Genomic DNA, 18,663 nt, shown 5'->3' on the forward strand with positions numbered 1-18,663 from the left:
TTCTAGGTTCTCGCCTGGGTTTGAAGGGGACACATGACTCCATAAGAAGAAAGCAGACTGGCCATATAAGCCCATTTCAAATATTGACAACCTCCCTATATTTATTCACCTCTGCAAACCCCACCACATTTAAGTCTCCTGGATCTTTTTGGTATATTTTAAGCTTTTTCAGTTTATCTTTTTGGGGGAGGCGAGTGGAGAGGGCAGAGGAAAAATGTGGGGTCATTTCTGATCATACTGACTCCAATTAAGGTAGATAAAGAAATTTAAAAAATAACTTCAAAAATATTGGTGGGGCACCTGGGTGGCTCATTCGGTTCAGCGTCTGCCTTCGGTTCGGGTCATGATCCCAGGTTCCTGGAACGGAGCCCCACATTGGGCTCCATGCTCAGCGGGGGGCCTGCTTCTCCCTCTCTCTCTGCCTGCTGCTCCCCTGCTTGTGCTCTCTCTCTCTCTCAAATAAATAAATAAAATTAAAAAAAATATATTGGTGGGGCGCCTGGGTAGCACAGCGGTTAAGCGTCTGCCTTTGGCTCAGGGTGTGATCCTGGCGTTATGGGATCGAGCCCCACATCAGGCTCCTCCACTATGAGCCTGCTTCTTCCTCTCCCACTCCCCCTGCTTGTGTTCCCTCTCTCACTGGCTGTCTCTATCTCTATCGAATAAATAAATAAATCTTAAATATATATATTGGTGACACCAGCCTGTAATAAAAACTATCCAATCAGGGGCAGGGGTTACAGCTGGTTTAGCCTTGGACTCTGGGGCCTGGGTGGTGATTTCAGGGTCTTGAGATCAAGACCAGCGCCCCATATGGGGCTCCACGCTGGGTGTTGAGTTTACTTAGGACTCTCTTTCCTTCTCCCTCTGCCTTCCCACCCCCTGCCAGCTCTCTCTCTCTCAAATAAATAAATAAATCTAAAAGAAAAAATCTATCTGATCAGAAATGTTTCTTATAAACAGAGACTATAACATGGTCATGATTCAAAGAAGGTCTCTTTTTGAAAGGCGTGAGAGAGCAGAATTAGATTTCTTCTTAGTAGTTGCTACAACATATTTTCTTAAAAAGGACTATCTGATAAAGTATGGAAATCCAGCCACACGAATACCATTGTACCAATGGCCTGGATCCATCATTAGCTGGTAGTTTCACGGCCTATGGAATCCTCTCCCCCATTAAGCTCTCTTTGTGGATTCTTTCCAAGAGGCATCTGAAAACATAGAATTAAGAACCACAGCTCTTGCTAACGGCCAAGAATAAGTTCAGAGACTTTCTTCCCTCTGTAAATTTACCCCTAATCATTTTAGATAACAGTTTGTTTTTTTACAGTTAACAGACTGTTCTTTTATTCTTATGGTCCTCACGTGATACACAAACGGAAGAGCACAATCACTTTGTAGAAAGTTAGGCGGGACGCTCAGGTATGGAACTAGAAAACGGGGTAATAGTACCATTCTAATTATTTTTTTGACTAGAAATATGTTTTACAGAAATGTTTTCAGTTTGGGAGAAGAAAAATCACTTGTCAGTTATAGAAATAATTCCGTCATTTCATGTCGTCATCTGCAGTAATGAAACAAGCACTTAACACTCGATCCTAGCGTACAGCACAGGGCTCAAGGCAAAACATAATGACTTCATTACCCAAGAACAGAATAGACGGGCTGGCCTTTCCTACCCCACAGCATTTTCCAGTATTTTTCCAGCCTAAGGAATTTTTAAACTCCTTCAAATTCTAGATTTACGACTCAACACGGATCAATCCGTCCTGAGGCTTTCTGCCAATGAATCTCAGTGCTTCTATTTCAATAGCCTGTAGATTTGAAAGCTGGGTAGAGACATGTCAAAAAAAAAACCAACTTTCTTTTATCTCTGCACCCAGGTTCCTCAAAAGAAGCCCCATGGAGAGTCTGAGGTTATGCAAAGTATGTGACTTGCAGTTGTAATCAGTAGAGTGACATTCCTTTTTACAAGTAGGCACCATCTTAGCCAATCCAAACCTGTCTTTCACAAATACATACATACATGGAGTGACTGATAATACACTTTAAAAAGAATGAAGTACACCCACTTCAGAGGATATTTTCAAATAACAGAATTTCCTGTCACAGAAAAATCGAAGCCCATCACATAGGTAAGCATTCATTTTTCCCAATGATTAACCATATATGCAGGTGCCAGATGTTTTGGCGGACTTTTCATGGACACCCTTTTCAGGGTACTCATCCTCCCCTCCATTTCCCCTTTGTTGATGTCCCTTACAACTCTGCAGAAGCATCATGTCTGTGCCCTGACAAACAGGTTAATTCCAAGCCTTTGAAATATTCAGGACAAGTTAGCACTGGCCCAATCACAGATTTTGACAGACAGGTCTGCACGGGATTTGTCATTGCTATTCACCAAAAGCTCAATTACTCTTGCTTCCGAGCATCTGTACGTCTCTAGATTCCCTTCAATGGGCTTCCCCTCTCCCCAGCTCCTGCAGACTATTGTTTTAAAACTGTCACCACTTCAAAGTTCAACTGGTTACTTTTTAGACTTAGCACTGAAAGACAATTGTAGGTTTTTAAATGTTTATGTTTAAAAGGTGAAAAGTAGGGGTTCTGTTTAAAATCGCTTTTTCAAACCAGGATTACATTTTTTTTACATAACACACATGGAATATCTTCTGTCAATAATCAAATATAATATACATACTCTCTAACCACTTTTACTACTGTAAATTTCCCTCTAATGTCACCACGTCTGATGAAATCTTGGAACTGATTAAGTAATGACGAGCTTTTAAAGAGTAAGTCATTGATTTCTTTCTGAGGGTTTGTCAAGATCTCAAATTCTAGCTAAAACCTGTATCACCTTAAATGGAAAAGTTTAAAAAGAATATACATGTAACACCAAATGACTGAAAGTAATTTAAAATATATAGTTCTTAGATTACTTTATCTGCTCAAAGACCCTTCAAAGGTAGCTGAAAACTCTGGCTATCTTAATTTTTTAGTGCACCCCTATTAGGTATGGGTGCTTATGTTACAGGAAATTTAACAATTTTTTAAGATAAGAATATTTAGTACAGGGTCGCCTGGGTGGCTGAGTCGTTAAGCGTCTGCCTTCGGCTCAGGGCGTGATCCCGGTGTTCTGGGATCGAGCCCCACATCAGGCTCCTCCACTGGAAGCCTGCTTCTTCCTCTCCCATTCCCTCTACTTGTGTTCCCTCTCTCGCTGGCTGTCTCTATCTCTGTCAAATAAATAAATAAATCTTTAAAAAGAAGAATCTTTAGTACAATCTTTTCTAGATGAAGATAAAATATATTTCGGAGGCAGAATACATACTTGAGAGAGAAAGAACATAAGACACATACAAATTCATTTAGATACAGAAATGTTTTAGTTAAAGCCTCACCAATGAAGGCATTTTTAATGTTAAGGATTAATATTTGCTGGAAAGTAGGGGCACCTGGGTGGCTCAGTCAGCTGGGCGTCTGCCTCCAGCTCAGGTCGTGATCGTGATCGTGGGGTCCTGGGATTGAGACCCACATTGGGCTCCTTGCTCAGTGGGGAGCCCACTTCTCCCTCTCCTTTTGCTCCTCCCCACCCTGTGTACGCATAGGCACACACTCTCTCTCTCTCTCTCTCAAATAAATAAAATCTTTAAAAAATATATTTGCTGGGAAGTAATTCATTTGTTAAAATATGTAATAGGTTCTGACCACCAAATATGATGTGTTGTGTGTGTGTTGGAGGTGGGGATCCCCACATACCCAACAATTCTCAGATACCAGCAGAGTATCCTACAACACAACTCAATTCTGACGCTATCTACCTGGAGATGGCATGTAATCCCCCAGGTTAAGGGCTCTATCCCACAGAGTGTCCTCCACTTCAGATGCCAATCTCAAGCCCAGGGTGTTACCTGTGCTTCTGACCAACTGGCTATAAAATGGGACGTTCCCACAAGCCCCTACTTGGGTTTAAATTGCTAGAACAGTTCAAAGAATTAAAAAGACCCCTTTACTCACTAGATTACTGACTTATGAAAAAGGATATGAACCAACAGCTAGGTAAGAGATACATGGACAAGGTCCCTAATGAAATGCCTTCTTTCCTCAGAGTTTGGGGCCCGGCAGGGCGGCATAAGGAAGCATTCTGGTTTCCCAACCTGGTAGCTCTCTCTGCACTCCATTCCTTTGGGGTTTTTATGGAGGTTTCATTACATACATACAACTGATTAAATCATTGGCTATTGGTGACTGAGTTGAGTCGACATCCAGCCCCTCTCCCCTCCTTGAAAATCAGGAGCGGAACTGAAAGTGCCACCTCTCTATTCATGGTTGGTTCCTCTGGCAACCAGCCCTGACCCCTGGGTGCTTTCCAAAAGTCACCTCATTAACATAAACCCAGTTGTGGTGGAAAGAGGCTTCTTAGGAACAAGACACCCATTTCACCTTTATGGCTTCTGATGCTTTTTCAGGAACTGAGGACAAGAGACCAAATATTACAACAAAAGATGCTCCCATGGTACTTATCACTCAGGAAAGTCCAAGGGTTTGGGAACTGAGAGCCAGGAACTGTGGGTAAAGACCAAATATATTTGAGAAATATATTTTGGTGATCTGGATGACCAAATATATATTTCTTATAAATCACAGTATCACAACATTGCTTATTCCCCTCATTGCAGCACATACCTTTCTTTCTTTTCTGTTTCCCAACCACTGTCTTTCCCAACTCCTTAAAAGGACATGTTTTGTTCAGTCTTGTATCCTCAGTACTTAGTGTTTAACATATGGTTGGGATGTAATAAAGTTTGAATGAGTGAACAAACAAATGTGTTACACAACCAACGAAGACGACAATAGGCAAGAAAATGTGGTCATGCGAAATGTGAAATACCACTGAATGCTTTGGGCTGTTGTGCAAATCTGGACCTTCCTATCAGCCATTCCTTCTATCTAGAATGTTCTTCTATTTGTCCTCACCCTCACCCCCAACGTCTTGTCAGAGTTTTCACTCACTTTAAATATCTATTTGCTCAGCTCTACACACACACACACACACACACACACACACACACACACACACACCCCAAGGCAGACTTCCCTTACCATGTTCTAAAGCCCTTTCTTTGTATTTCCACAGCTCCTGTGCATACTTTGGTTGCAGTCCCTAGCACATCATACCAGCATGATCATTTATTTGCCCATCGTTGCACTTGACCATAAGCCCCTTAAAGGACAGTGTCTTCACCTGTATCCATATGTCTAGCCATCAGCACGGTGCCTGGCAGTAGTAGGCACTCCAAACAGTAGGCAGTACAGTTTAAAATAACTGTAAGGTAAGAGACTGAATGAATGGAGGGGTCTCTCCATTCTGGAAATTATCTCAGAGTATCTGTTTGTTCCCGATAAGATGTCCCATCAAGCACATACACTGGCAACTCCTAAACAAAATAAATTTAATGATTATTTATGGAGATTATTGCTGATACAGGAAAATTAGAATTAGAAAAAGTGCTTTAATCCAAGGACAGGCCCCAGGTAGAGAGGTCTTCAACACACTTTTTTCTCTTTCCATCTCACCCATCATCCTGTGTCAGTAAAAAATGTTTTCTTCTCAACCGAAGGTTTCCTATACTGTTCTCAAATGCCACATATAATCTCCTCCTCATGAAATGTTTCTATGTCCCGGCCCTCAGAATCTTGAACGACACATGAGTAGTAAGCCACAAAAAACAAAAACAAGACAAAACAAAAAACCAACCCTGGTTTTATGGGAAAATGAGTGCTCGTGGGGTGGCAATCCCATTTTGATGAGGATCTTTACTAAGACAATGACTTTTCTCAAAGTCTAGTGGAAAAAGACATTTTGAAATATGGGACCTTTCAGAAATCCTCAAATCACTCCGCTGGGGTGAGCTCCGACCTAACACTACAAAGGTGATGAAAGGTGGCGTTTAGGGCAAGGCTTTTGAAGCCAGGCTGTCTGGGTTTGAATCCCAGCCCTTCCACTCTCTCACCTTCTGACCTTGAGCAACCTCACGGGGACCCAAGGTTTCTATCTGTAGAATGAAACAGTAAGACCTACCTCACTAAATTGCTAGGAATAGGCAATGGGTTAGTACAAGCAGTATATTCAGAAAAGGACCTAGCAAGTAGTTAAGTAGTCAGTAATTTTCTGTTCTTAATATTCTCATTTTACTGTTACTAGAACTGGCTCTGAAAGAACTGGAAGAGAGAGAGTGTCCAAGGTAGGAAAGGAGTGAGAAGAGAAAACACTTACTGATTTGGTTGTTCAGCTTGAACGCGATGTCCAGCTGCAGGATAAACAGCATGAACTGGAACCAAGGGCTCATCTCCATGGAGGGAAGGGGGATATGGACAGAAAACACGATGTCGTTGGCTTCGATTTCCCTTGGGATTGCTTCCTCGATGTCTCGGATCTTGTCACATTGGTTGGGTCCCCAGGGCATTAGCCATTTTGTCTTGTGATGGTTTTTACGGACATCCACACATTTCACCGACATGTAGGACACTGCCGTCGTGGGCCCTGGGGCTGAAAAGAAAAGGGTTTTCTGGTTTAGAAAAATCATCCACTGTGGGGGCACCTGGGTGGCACAGCGGTTAAGCATCTGCCTTCGGCTCAGGGCATGATCCCGGCGTTATGGGATCGAGCCCCACATCAGGCTCCTTCACTATGAGCCTGCTTCTTCCTCTCCCACTCCCCCTTGTGTTCCCTCTCTCGCTGGCTGTCTCTGTCGAATAAATAAATAAAATCTTTAAAAAAATTTAAAAAAAGAAAAAAGAAAGAAAAATCATCCACTTAAGTGCTCATTTGTGAGCTAACGTTCACCTCCAGTTTTCATACTGCCTTCTCTAATTGGGATCAGTAATACCTAGGGATCCCCCAAATCCAGGTGAGGAGCCTTCAGTGACCTCCACAGGTGTCAGAAAGTATCTCCAAGAGTCTTCCCATTAGGTTTTCAATCACTGTCATTTTCACTGAAAGAATACATTTGTAACCACTTTGGTCCAGGTACTTCCTTACTCCAAACAAATGTCACAAAAATCTACTGTGCTTCTGTTTCTACCTGCCTGAGGGTTTGGAGGGCTCTGGGACTTCACAGAGCACAGCGTCTGAAGTCAGAAGACCTGCTCAGAAGCTAGTTGAACAACTGACTGTCAGTTCATCTTGGGTAAATTGGTGAAATTGCGTAGTTTCAGGACCCTCATGTGAGAAACAAGACGGTTAGTTTCTAAGACTGGCCAAGACAGTTGGTTTCTAAGATTCTTCTTAGTTCTAACAGCGCATTTGATGGAAAGAAAGAACTACATTGACCTCAGGCCCTCACTTAGTGTGGTAACTGTCAGAGGTGGGAACAGAAGCAGACTGTACTTCAGAGGCACCCAATCCATGCATTTGATCTGTGCACTTCAAAAGAGATCATCACATCTGAACTATACAACATTTTTTAAAAACACCGTTTTGTGATTATAAAGTGGTTACAGGATTATAAAAGAAAATCTACAAAATACAGAAATTTTAAACTTCAAAACAACATTTACCCAAAATCCCACTAGAGGGAAGTAACCACTGTTGGAAAAATATCAAAATACTATCTTTTCTATGAGTGTGTAATTAGATAAAAATTTATAAACAAATTACATTATAGAACTTTAAAAGACACTAACATATATTTCTATAAAACAGGATCACACCATCCATAGTTTTAGAGTTTTTTCTTTTTATTCATGTAAAGAAGCAGAGTAGCACAGTGGTGAGTCCCACCTGCTCTGGAGCCAACCTGCCTGGTTCCCTCATTCCTACTTCTGTCACCACCAATCCACACTAAGAAAGTTTTGGGTGAATTATTAAACCTATGTGTGTATTAATTTTATCATTTCTTAAATGGTAATAATAATCATATGTACCTCTGCAAGTCACTGTATACACTAAACAAGCGAACGATAAAAGTACAAACTCGGGGCAAGTGGGTGGCTCAGTAGGTTAAGCATCTAACTCTTGATTTCAGCTCAGGTCATGATCTCAGAGTTGTAAGACTGAGCTCAGTGAGGGGCTCTGCACTAGGCGTGGAGCCTGCTTAAGATTCTCGCCCCCTCTTCTTCTACCCCTCCCCCCAGTTCTCTCTAAAAAAAAAAAAGTGCAAAATATTTGCTATTATATTTTCTATATAATAAAAATTTTTCAACTAGTGTTTGCAAAATAATCAGTCACATGATATATCAAATTTAATCTACATAATCTAATCCCTCCCCCACAACTTGTAAAGGTTGTCTATATATAAGAATAATTCTTTGCCTAATATTTTTTGCTAGTAATTTAACTTTTCCATCTTCTGTCTAAATTTGTTTACAGCATATTTAAATATAGAGAAGTTCCAGATTTTCTAGAATATCTCTTTACCTAGGGCGCCTGCGTGGCTCAGTTAAGTGTCTGACTTTGGCTCAGGTCATGATCTCAGGGTCCTGGGATGGAACCCTGCATCAGGCTCCCTGCTCAGCAGGGAGTCTTTTTCTCCCTCTGCAGCACCCCCCCATGTGCTCTCTCTAATAAAAATAAAATCTTTAAAAAATAAATAATAAATAAATAAATGAAATTTAAAAAAAAATCTCTTTAGCTTTATGTTTTCCCCCATACTTTTGTGCTTAGACCTTCTTTATCTCCAAATTCAATAAACAGCCACCTTTATTAATTTCAAGTTATTTTTGTACAATTTTTAAAAAATATTTAAATAGTTGATCCACCTGAAATTTGTTGTGATATAAAAGATGAATTGAGGGCCCAAGTTTTATTTTTTCTAAATATTTAAATTATTTTTTACTGAACAGACTCTCCTTTCTTGTTGATTTATGATATCGCCTTTATCTTACATATACCTATAGATGTTTTTGGACAATCTGCTCAATTTCATGTATTGGACTGTCACTTCATGGCTCAATACAACATTGTTTTGAATCATATATGTTGATGGTTTGTATCAGTATCTCGCAGAGTAAATCCCCTCCCCCAATCCATTTCAAATTTATCCTTTTTATCCTTTTGCTGGGATTTGATTGAAATTACATTAAATCTACAAAAGAATGTGGACAGAATTGGCATCCTTTCCCAACATTTAGTTTTCCTATCCAAGAACAGTGATTGCTTTTCTATTAACTGGAATCCATTCTTACATCTCTTTGAAATGTTTGCAGTTTTCTTCATGTGGGTCCTGCTAGTACAATATACTTTAAAACTATTTTATACTTATTTTTTATATTTATATTTATATTTATAAAATGTATCTCTGAAAATAAGCAGGGAAAGGAAAACATTACAGATTATGGTGGTTTAAATATAAGTTTAATTCTGTGCATGTGATAAACTGGCATACTGTGCTTTCACACCTTTTATGAGCAGAAATCATCTCTTATGTAAGATCAGGTAACTGGAGAAATACATAAAGCAAGAGGAAAGTCACTTAGGTGGCAGGAGTGTGGGGGTACCTGGCTGGCTCAGTCAGTGGAGCGTGCAACTCCTGATTTCGAGGTTGTGAGTTTGAGCCCCACAGTGGGTGTAGAGTTTACTTAAAAAATAAAATCTTGAAAAAAAAAAAAAAGGAGGCAAAAGTTTTTTGTCCTGCTTCTAATGCTCAAATACATATTTTTTCTATCCCTAAATATCTGTCCTAATGGTAAATTTTTAGTAAAATGTTACGTTTGCAGCAAGTTGTGGGAATGTCTACTCAAATGTACCGGAAAACACAGCACGACTAAACTCTAGCTGAAAGTCCTTCAGTGCACCACAGAAGCACCACTAATCCATACAAGGGAAGTTTTTCTTTAGAACTCAAAACTGTATCGCAAAGATATTTTGGATTCCATCTGGCTTATTAGAAATAGGAATCAATCAAACTTTGGTTATCCTGACTCAGCCAAACAGCCCCGACATTAGAAAAACCAAACGGTACATTTAACTGAACCCTTTTTAATGTGGCTGAAGAAATAAACAGGGAGACGAAACTCATGAATTCTATTTTTGGCTAACATACTCAAACTGACTATTTGCTGCAGAAAATAGTTACTACATTTTAAAACTTCGATTCTTCTAAAATGAACCTAACCTTTTTTCATTTCTTTTCCTCCCCTCCCCACTTTTGAAAAACAAGTCTCTCCCTCCTTAGACCAAAATGAAAAATAACCAGCTGAGTTCCTCAGCTAAGCTCCAAAACCACATTCCAAACTTAATAACAGAGAAGCTGAACACTTTACGGGCACAAAGGCTGCATTTTTAATGGACACAGTGAACGCCTGCCTTTGTAGCAGCCTGAATTATTTTCATTCTTTCATTAGTCTAGTGTATCTTGCATAAAGAAAAAAATCCCAGGAATACTAATATTTTCATAAATCTCATGGCAGTGAACTTGGAGAAGCCTCAAGTGCATCTCAAGCCATATTATGGGAATCACAAATATTTTTCCTCGCTTGAATAAATTAGTTCTCTAGTCTCTAGTCTCAAAAACCTTTTGCATAACTTAAAAAAACCTAAAGATAATTCAACATTTTCAATTTTTCCAGTAGTGCTCAAAAGGGAAAACACTTGGATTTTTTGAGAAAGTAAATCAACATTCTGCTATTCAAACGTGAACAGTTAATGTTCTTCCAATAATATATTTACAACTGAAGACTACTTCCTACACCAGCTAAAAGTGAATTTCCAGATGCTTCTTTATGTAGAAAGCCTTTATCAAAGTAAACTAAAAACAAAGCTTATGGCTAGTAGAAAGTGTTTTCACTAGCTATAGCCAAAATTGTGACTACATGGATCACAAAACAGTGTCTAAAATTTAAAAAACAATTGATTTCTGTCTTTAAAAAAAAAAGAAAAAAAAGGAATAAGTATGAGGGATTTTTACTGTAAGAGGAAAGAATAAAATGGAAAATGTCGAAATTACCTGCAACTGTCGAAGACACCACTATCAACTAACTAACAGGTATATGTAATGTAGGCCCTACTTGGTCACTAGCATGGTTCTAGGGATTAATAGAGTTTGTGTATTTAAGAGGGGACTGGATGGATTCAAGTCAACAAACTGAGTCATGTTTGCTCAGGTGAAAGCTAAAAATAACCACTCCCCAGTATTCCTAGGATGGTAATGCAATATCACCCAGCTGCCTTAGCACACATTTTAAGTGTCGCCTCTACCTATCCATAGCATTTAATTGTGGAAAGGAAAAAAAAAAAAAAGGCCAAAACCTACTTCACCATCAGTACAATGTACTAGTAGTCAGAGCAATCTGGCCAAAAATGAAGTTGCCCAGGCACTGTGGATTGGTTAACTTACAGCGGGCGAAGACAGCATTCAGACCATGCAGAGAGGTAATAAACGTTGAGCTTTTCACTGAAAAGTGAGTTCAGTTCTCTTTACTATGTCCAACATAGGCCATTTTTCCCTTCCTTATCTGTACTTCAACTGCCTGTATTTTTGGCCTCTGCTTCTCCATTATAGTACAGGAATGGTGACATGTGATACTGTAGGACATTTAATTTTAAAGGGATATGAAATCCATAAGACTTCTAAATTCAAGGTTGTGAAAAACTGCACAAACACATCTTGTTGCCTCTGAAAATTCAGTGGCTCCTCAGCGACATACATTACAAAGGTTCATACTGCATTCCCCAAATAGGTCTTGAGTACCTACTCCGCGCCAGGCACCGTTAGGTGCTACAGTGAACCCGACAGACATCAGCCGTCCAGCCAGATGGAAGGTACAAATGATGGGGGAAACGGGCAATAAATCATAATTACAGTAAAAGGTAATTATAATTGTGGATGTTACATTTATCCTGACATTACCTGAGAAAGGGCAACAGAAAGATATTTAGGAGGCAAGAGACATGAATTCACTAGAATGAGGTAAAAATTCCAGTCATCATTACAACAAAACCTTGAGTAAAAATGTAAGTAAGTGAACAATGACTAAACCTGTACTCCTTTTGGAACAATATTGACTCCAGTCAGCTTCCTGTTATAGCATCTCAAATGCCCGTCCAGTTTACAAATTACCAGCTAGCCAACCACTACCGCTATCATGCTCAAAGTTGAGTCAACATCAAATCATTAGCCCCTACTCCCTCCAGAACCTGTAATTAAAGAGCTGGACAGAGATACAAGACTTAGTTGCCTCCTAGAAAAGTTAAAATAAAATTAAAACAACATGCTGACATGACACATGGTCTCCGTTTAAGCCAACGCAGACTATTTCTTTCTTTGCTTTATTACAAGTAAAGAAGCTTCCTTTAGCAATTATCTAGAAGTATCACTATTATGCGGGCATTGTGCTAACTAAAGATAGAGACAAATGACAGTCCCAGACCCCAAGTTGCTCACAGTCAAGCGTGGGAGGCTGAGAAGTTGGCAGCGAAGTGCCTCCTGATTGAAACTCGCTCGGACAGAGGTTTGTGCGGGGAACAGAGGGTTGGGGGTGGCATGGTTTCAGCAGCCTGGACTTAGCCTCCAGGGAGAGCAGGTGCTGGTCAGCCAGGGGAAAAGGGGGACGCCGAGTGGGGAAGATGCTGAAAAAGAGCAGGTGCCAGACCACAGAGTATCTAGAACATCACCGTGAGTTCTGCAGAGGTCTGAATACGAGTATTAAAATTTATAAAGAGATCATTTGACAGCTGAAAATGCAGCACCACCCTGACTTTGTTTGCTTGCTCTGATCAGCGACATCGTTCTACTAGGTGCCTTGGCTTCTGCTCCCCACGGCCTCTGCTCCATTCTGCAAAGCAATGGAAGGAAGAATAATCAAGAGATCCACAAATAACAAAGAATTTGTATTTAGGGGGACTCTTTCCTTCCAAGACGCCCATCTCTGCTCAGCAGGCAGCCACAAGGCCAGACATGAACTCTCCTGGAAGGAGGAACAAGACGGTGGTGGGGAGAGAATGGTGGAGCTCTGCCTCCTATTATAGCAACGGGGCCTCTAAGGAGCCTTTGAAGTCTAGCTCACCTCAACTAGAGCAGGAATGTCTTCCTGCAACAAAGATGATATTTTTTTAAAAGATTTTATTTATTTATTTGACAGACAGAGAGAGTACACGCAGGGGGAGCGGCAGGCAGAGGGAGAGGGAGAAGCAGGCTCCCCGCTGAGCAAAGAGCCCAACGTGGGGGGGCTAGATCCCAGGACCCCAGGATCATGACCTGAGCTGAAGGCAGACGCTTAACTGACTGAGCCACCGGCACCCCAACAAAGATGATATTTAAAGATTAATCTGCTTTGGGCTACAAGGGGAAGGAATGTGCAGAACAGACCAGTTAAAAGGGTAAGTCATGCTTACAAACATTAATAATCAGAAACTCTCAATTTGAAAAAGTCATGATTTTAAGTAAAAACGGTCAAACACTTCAGAAATATTTTAGAGAATTTTACTTTCACCATAGCAATTAGCTAAAAGATATGAAAGCGGGGAACAGAGGGTTGGGGGTGGCATGGTGGCAAACTACACAACCCTGACTTAACAACATACAGACAGTTGCTAACAGATACCTTCCTCTAGTGACTCAAGAAGGAGGTTGCTCTAACTCCTGAAATCTAGTGTCAGTTAAAAATCTGCTGTCATGATTTCTGCACCTGCAAAGACACAAATGCTAGATTTATCTATTTTTTTTATAATTTCATTTATTTCCTACCTCATTCCTAAAAGATTTTGAGTTACTAGAAAGTAGATATTAGACTTTATTTAAAAAAAAAAAAAAGAACTGAGACTGATTTAAAAGGACAGGATTACTGTTGGTGTGGGGGTGGGGGACGGGCACTAAGAATGACTTGGCCCAGGTCCACATCTACAAAAGGAGAGAACAAAAGCGGTAGCTGGATAATGTGACCCCCCACAACATTCACATGGGCTACAAAGAGAAAGGTAGCTAAAAGCCACTTTTCATTTTGTAACGTAGACAAAACTTCCACTGCCTCACAATGAATGGGATTTATAATTCAAGATTATATACTCAAATCGGTTCTAAGCTTTTCCATCTGAACATCTCTGTCTTAATGAGAACTTATAGGAAATGTATTGGGTATTCAGGCCCTTGGATAACTCCAGGGTTTATTCCGGATTTTTTGATGTGCCTCAGGGAGGGGAGGAGCAAGGGAGGGGAAAAGGAATCTAGGTGGCAGAAACCAAGGAGAACAGATGAATTTCTGGTATTTATACAACTACAGTTTTCACTGAAAGCTGCCCCCCTCCCCCTGCCGCAAAGCACTTATTTAACATAAAAGAAACTTCAGCTAAATTTAGAAATTAGCTTTTAAATGTGTTGAGTTCCCTCAAAGATTCTGCCTCCCTTTCTCAAGCTCGAAAACCTCTTGCTTTGTTTCTCACGAAAAGGAAATGCGTGGCATACACTGTACAAATGAAGTCCCAGATCGTGTTATCCGTCTGAGTTGTGAGGGTTTAGACCACTAGCAATTCCTTGAGCCAATTCTGCTAATGGTTCTCTCCAGGTCAGTTCCTAAAAAGGTTTCTTCGTGTCCGCTATTGCAGGTATCCAAGTTGCAGAACGTCCCAGTGTAATGACCGCTTCAAAATTTTCAGCTAAAGAAAGTGTAAATTCTTGTGTTAAACTGACTTAGTGCTTCGGAATTAACTGACTCAGTCTGTTAATTCCTTTACTGAAATTGCTCTGAACTTGTAATGGTCAGACATTCACTCCACTTCTGCCACTGACTTTGAAGATGAAATTCTCTGATATTTCAACCATGCCAATTAAATCTCACTAGATTATGAAGTGAAATACTATTTCACAATTCAATCTCAATTACTGGGGGACTGAAAGTGGGTCTGCACGGCCAAGACCTGGAGAAATGATTTTCTGAATTATCCTAGCTATGCCCTAGTGCACGTAATGGGGTATGCTGAGTGAAATGTAATTCATTCTTGCCAGCAATTTTCAGTAAGTAGTTAATTATGCTAACATCTGTTCTAGGAAAGCTAAATTTTTAAACACAGCAGAACATTCCTCTACACTAAACTACTACCACCAAAACACACACAAACACACATACACACACACACACAGCAGCGTTGAATGCAAAGTAATTTGTACTATACACACAAAAGTCAAGCACTTATTTAAAAACAGTTCCCTACAACACAAACTCATGGATAAATGACACGGACATTTTGACGGCAAAGTTTCAGAAATTGTAGCAAACAGTTGCGTAATTCATTCTGATAAAAAATATTGAAAAATATTATATGTTTACATCTTAGGCTGTTGAGAATTTTTAATGCTTGGCCTGCAAACTCAATTGTTCTGGAGCCAAAGATGTAACAGCTTTGAAGAATAGAAGAATTACTCTATATTTGTCAGAATCTACGCGGCAAGCAAGCAGTACCACTTGGCTCCCATTACTTGCCTGGCTTGGATCCTGTGGAAATGAGAAGCGTTGGAACCAAGAGGAAAAAAATTAGAGTGCTTTGGGACATGGAGCCAAACTCTTACATAGTATCTGAAATGCTGTGGTAAACATGAAATTACTTTAGGCTCAAGATTGGTGCTAGTTTTGGGGGTTTTTTTAAAAATCTTTTTGAAAAAAATAATAAAATGCACGTGAAGGGCTCTGCACAAAAGGGCACATAAAACCTACTGACCATTAGACGGGCTATTTGGGGGAGAAATCCCAAATCCTGGATTCAGATTAAAAAACTGACCCTCACTTTTAACATCCAGCAGCAAAGAGAGACTAAATCGGGAAGCTCAACGTAAGTACATTAAATTACTAATTCTAACCTCTATTTCTGAAAAATGCCTGCAATTAGTGTTTCTCCATCACTCCAGAAATACTCAAAACAGTAAAAATTAAATGTACATGAAGTAAACACAAAAGACCTCCACAGAAAAACCAAATGGCTCATCTGTTGACGCTATTGCTCATTGCTCGGCAAACCAGTCATCTGGGCTGAAATTTTGAGTTTGTGCCAATGCTTCAAAATCAGCCACCTTTTAGCCAAAAGGCTGTGGAATGTAGCCAAGACCACCTATGGAAAGTGAATTATAGCATCTTATAATTTACTACCTTGGCTATGATCTCATAAACCCAGCATGGAGGGTGAACCAGCTCTTGTGTGGGAAATCTCTCTGAGCTCGGGAGGGGGGTGGGGGCTCCCAAGGCTGCTCTGGCAGAGCTGTAGGGGTAGGGGTGACAAAAAGGTGGGCAACTGGCCCTACTTCATGAGCAAGTTTGCCACCAGCACACTCTTGTTTTAAAATTTTAGGGTTAGGAAAGCCCCTATAAACACTGTAGGAGAAACAGCTGCTTTGTTCTGAAGTACCTGTTACACTCTATAAAATTTCACACATTTGCTATTTATAATTGATTATAAATTAGATAGTCTACTTTTGTCAATATCGTCACTGTTAATAATAAACACAAATACTAACTAATATGTGGATTGTGCATTACATCTTATGGAGCATTTTCACGTACTTGGATCATCTAATCCTCACAGAAAACAGGTCAGTCATGATAATGACCCCACGGTACAGGAGAAGATTGGTGGGTTTCATCCCACCAGTTAGTGGCAGAGCTAGGACTAAAACCACCATCTGACTTCAAATCCAGTCCCACACTGCCTCTCAACTGCTCGTTTATTATTAGCTCACACTATTTATCAGCTCTCTCAAATTACCGGAGAGGTAATGTGTAGGGCAGAGAGATGGAAGAGAAAGACTGAATGGGGCCATGGGGCACTTGCTGCAACTCCACAGACAAGACACTACCCAGCGCCGGACTGGGCACCACACTAAGGGAACCACTGGGATAGCTTATCTGGGAGACTCAGTTGGCGACAGAGTATCTCCACAGAGTTCCTTAAAGGGACAGTGGAATAACAAGCTGCCAAAAATGCACTGAACTCACTTGAAACTAATGGCTACCCTCCCATGATTCACTGGGGTTCAAATTCTGGGCTGAAATGTCAGCCTAGGGAAAATCCAACTCAGGAACACATGATAGACTGGCCATGGATGAGCCTATGACACATCCTGTAGGCAGAATAAGGGCCAAGGATACAAGTTAGACACTGGCTAACTTCAGAGAAACCTAACACAGAATTTGCTGACAGTTCGGGTAAGCAAACAATGGCACGATCTGACTCAGGGAAGGGCAAGTTCCCCATGCATGGAAACATTCAGGAAGTAACCAAATAGATAAAAGCCTGAACTAAAATAAGGTTTCTCAGTGACACCAAAATGGTAGTCTCCTATCCACACATGTGAGATATTAGAGAATGGAGACTGTAAGACCCAAGAAAAAGCTTCATGCAATTTATTGATTTATTTTTCTCTATATTCTAACCCATTTCAGAAAAACAAGCAAAGCAATTAAAGGAACAGATTATGGGGCATTTCAAAGGGTCAAAACTTCAGTGCTGGATAGTACAAGCTGAGGCTAAGGTCAAGCAAGACTTGCCAACAGCTTTATCCAGATTTTCACAAATGCCAGGAATAATCGTGTCCCCTCCCTGAATATTCAAAGAAAAGGTAGGACCTTAGAACTTCTGAATTTCCAAGAATTGGAGGCAAAGAGGTAAATTTTAAGGGAGAACTGCAATTTTAACAGTCACACTCTTAGGAATTGTTGGTTTGTTGGTTTTTTTTAAACACTAAAATAACAAAATTAACTAAAATCACTACATAACTGTTAAATATTTTAATATTTTCATCAGTTCTAGGTTCCAGCTCAAGTGCCACCCCCTTCACTCAATTTGTTAAATGCTTAGAATGTGCCAGTTTCCATTTCCCTTCAGTAACAAATGATCCTTACTTCCTCAGATGCCAAGATCACCTGGCCTATGTCTTTATTATAGCATTCCACTTTATTTGTAAAAATAGTTTCTGAACCCTACAAGAATTATAAGCTCCTGAGAGGAAGGACCATATCTTATTTTTCCTATGGCACCAAGCATAGAGATTTAAACATGCACATCCTCCAAAACGGAATTAAAGAGACTTTATGTCCTAATAAACACATTAACATTATATCATGCTGATTTAGGGGTGCCTGGCTGGCTCAGTCAGTAGAGCATGCAACTCTTGGTCTCTGGGTTGTGAGTTCGAGCCCCACAGTGGGTTGTAGAGATTACTTAAATATAAAATCTTTAAAAATATATATAAATAAATAATAAATTATGCTGATTTACCTAGCAAGCTTTTATCAAACACCTAAGAGGCAGCATTTTAAAAATGCCATAGTGGATTAGATCCATGGCCTGCCTATATGAAAGTACAATTGAGACTGGTATTCAGAAAGAGTTTGGGAAGAAGCCATGGCTGTCTTCCATGATGCCAACCTCCAGATGCTACCCCTGGTCCCCAGCTGAAGTTCATGTCCAGTTAGGATGGTTCCTCCAGATCTGTGTCTACCTATATATAAAATAAATACTGAATTTTGAAGATCAAAATGAACTTTTCCTGGGGCACCTTCACTCAGAAGACCATGGGACTCTTGATCTCGGGGCCCTGAGTTGGAGCCCCATGTTGGGTACAAATGTTACTTTAAAAAAAAAAACTTTAAACAAACAAAAAATGAACTTTTCCTAAACTGAAATACTATCATCCCAATCCACAGGAAAGAAAGTAAATTTACACATCAAAAGAATGTATA

The 18,663-nt window shown here is 40.1% G+C and overlaps 1 protein-coding gene across 5 annotated transcripts in view; it reads right to left on the reverse strand.

The window, feature by feature from the left end:
- WLS (Wnt ligand secretion mediator) overlaps positions 1-18,663 on the reverse strand; it is a 145,299-nt gene that overhangs the window by 97,435 nt on the left and 29,201 nt on the right. For all 5 annotated transcript variants that reach the window (XR_006780437.2, XM_045802048.2, XM_045802047.2 and 2 more), the window contains exon 2: positions 6,278-6,550. Coding sequence is in view for 4 of the 5 variants with exons in the window: in XM_045802048.2 (XP_045658004.2) it covers positions 6,278-6,550 (273 nt within the window). In the remaining variant the exon portion in view is untranslated. The remainder of the gene's footprint in view (positions 1-6,277; positions 6,551-18,663) is intronic.

The sequence above is a fragment of the Ursus americanus genome, chromosome 12, assembly GCF_024610735.1.
Source record: "Ursus americanus isolate L20-20 chromosome 12, mUrsAme1.1.p, whole genome shotgun sequence".
NCBI classification, from domain to species: Eukaryota; Metazoa; Chordata; class Mammalia; order Carnivora; family Ursidae; genus Ursus; species Ursus americanus.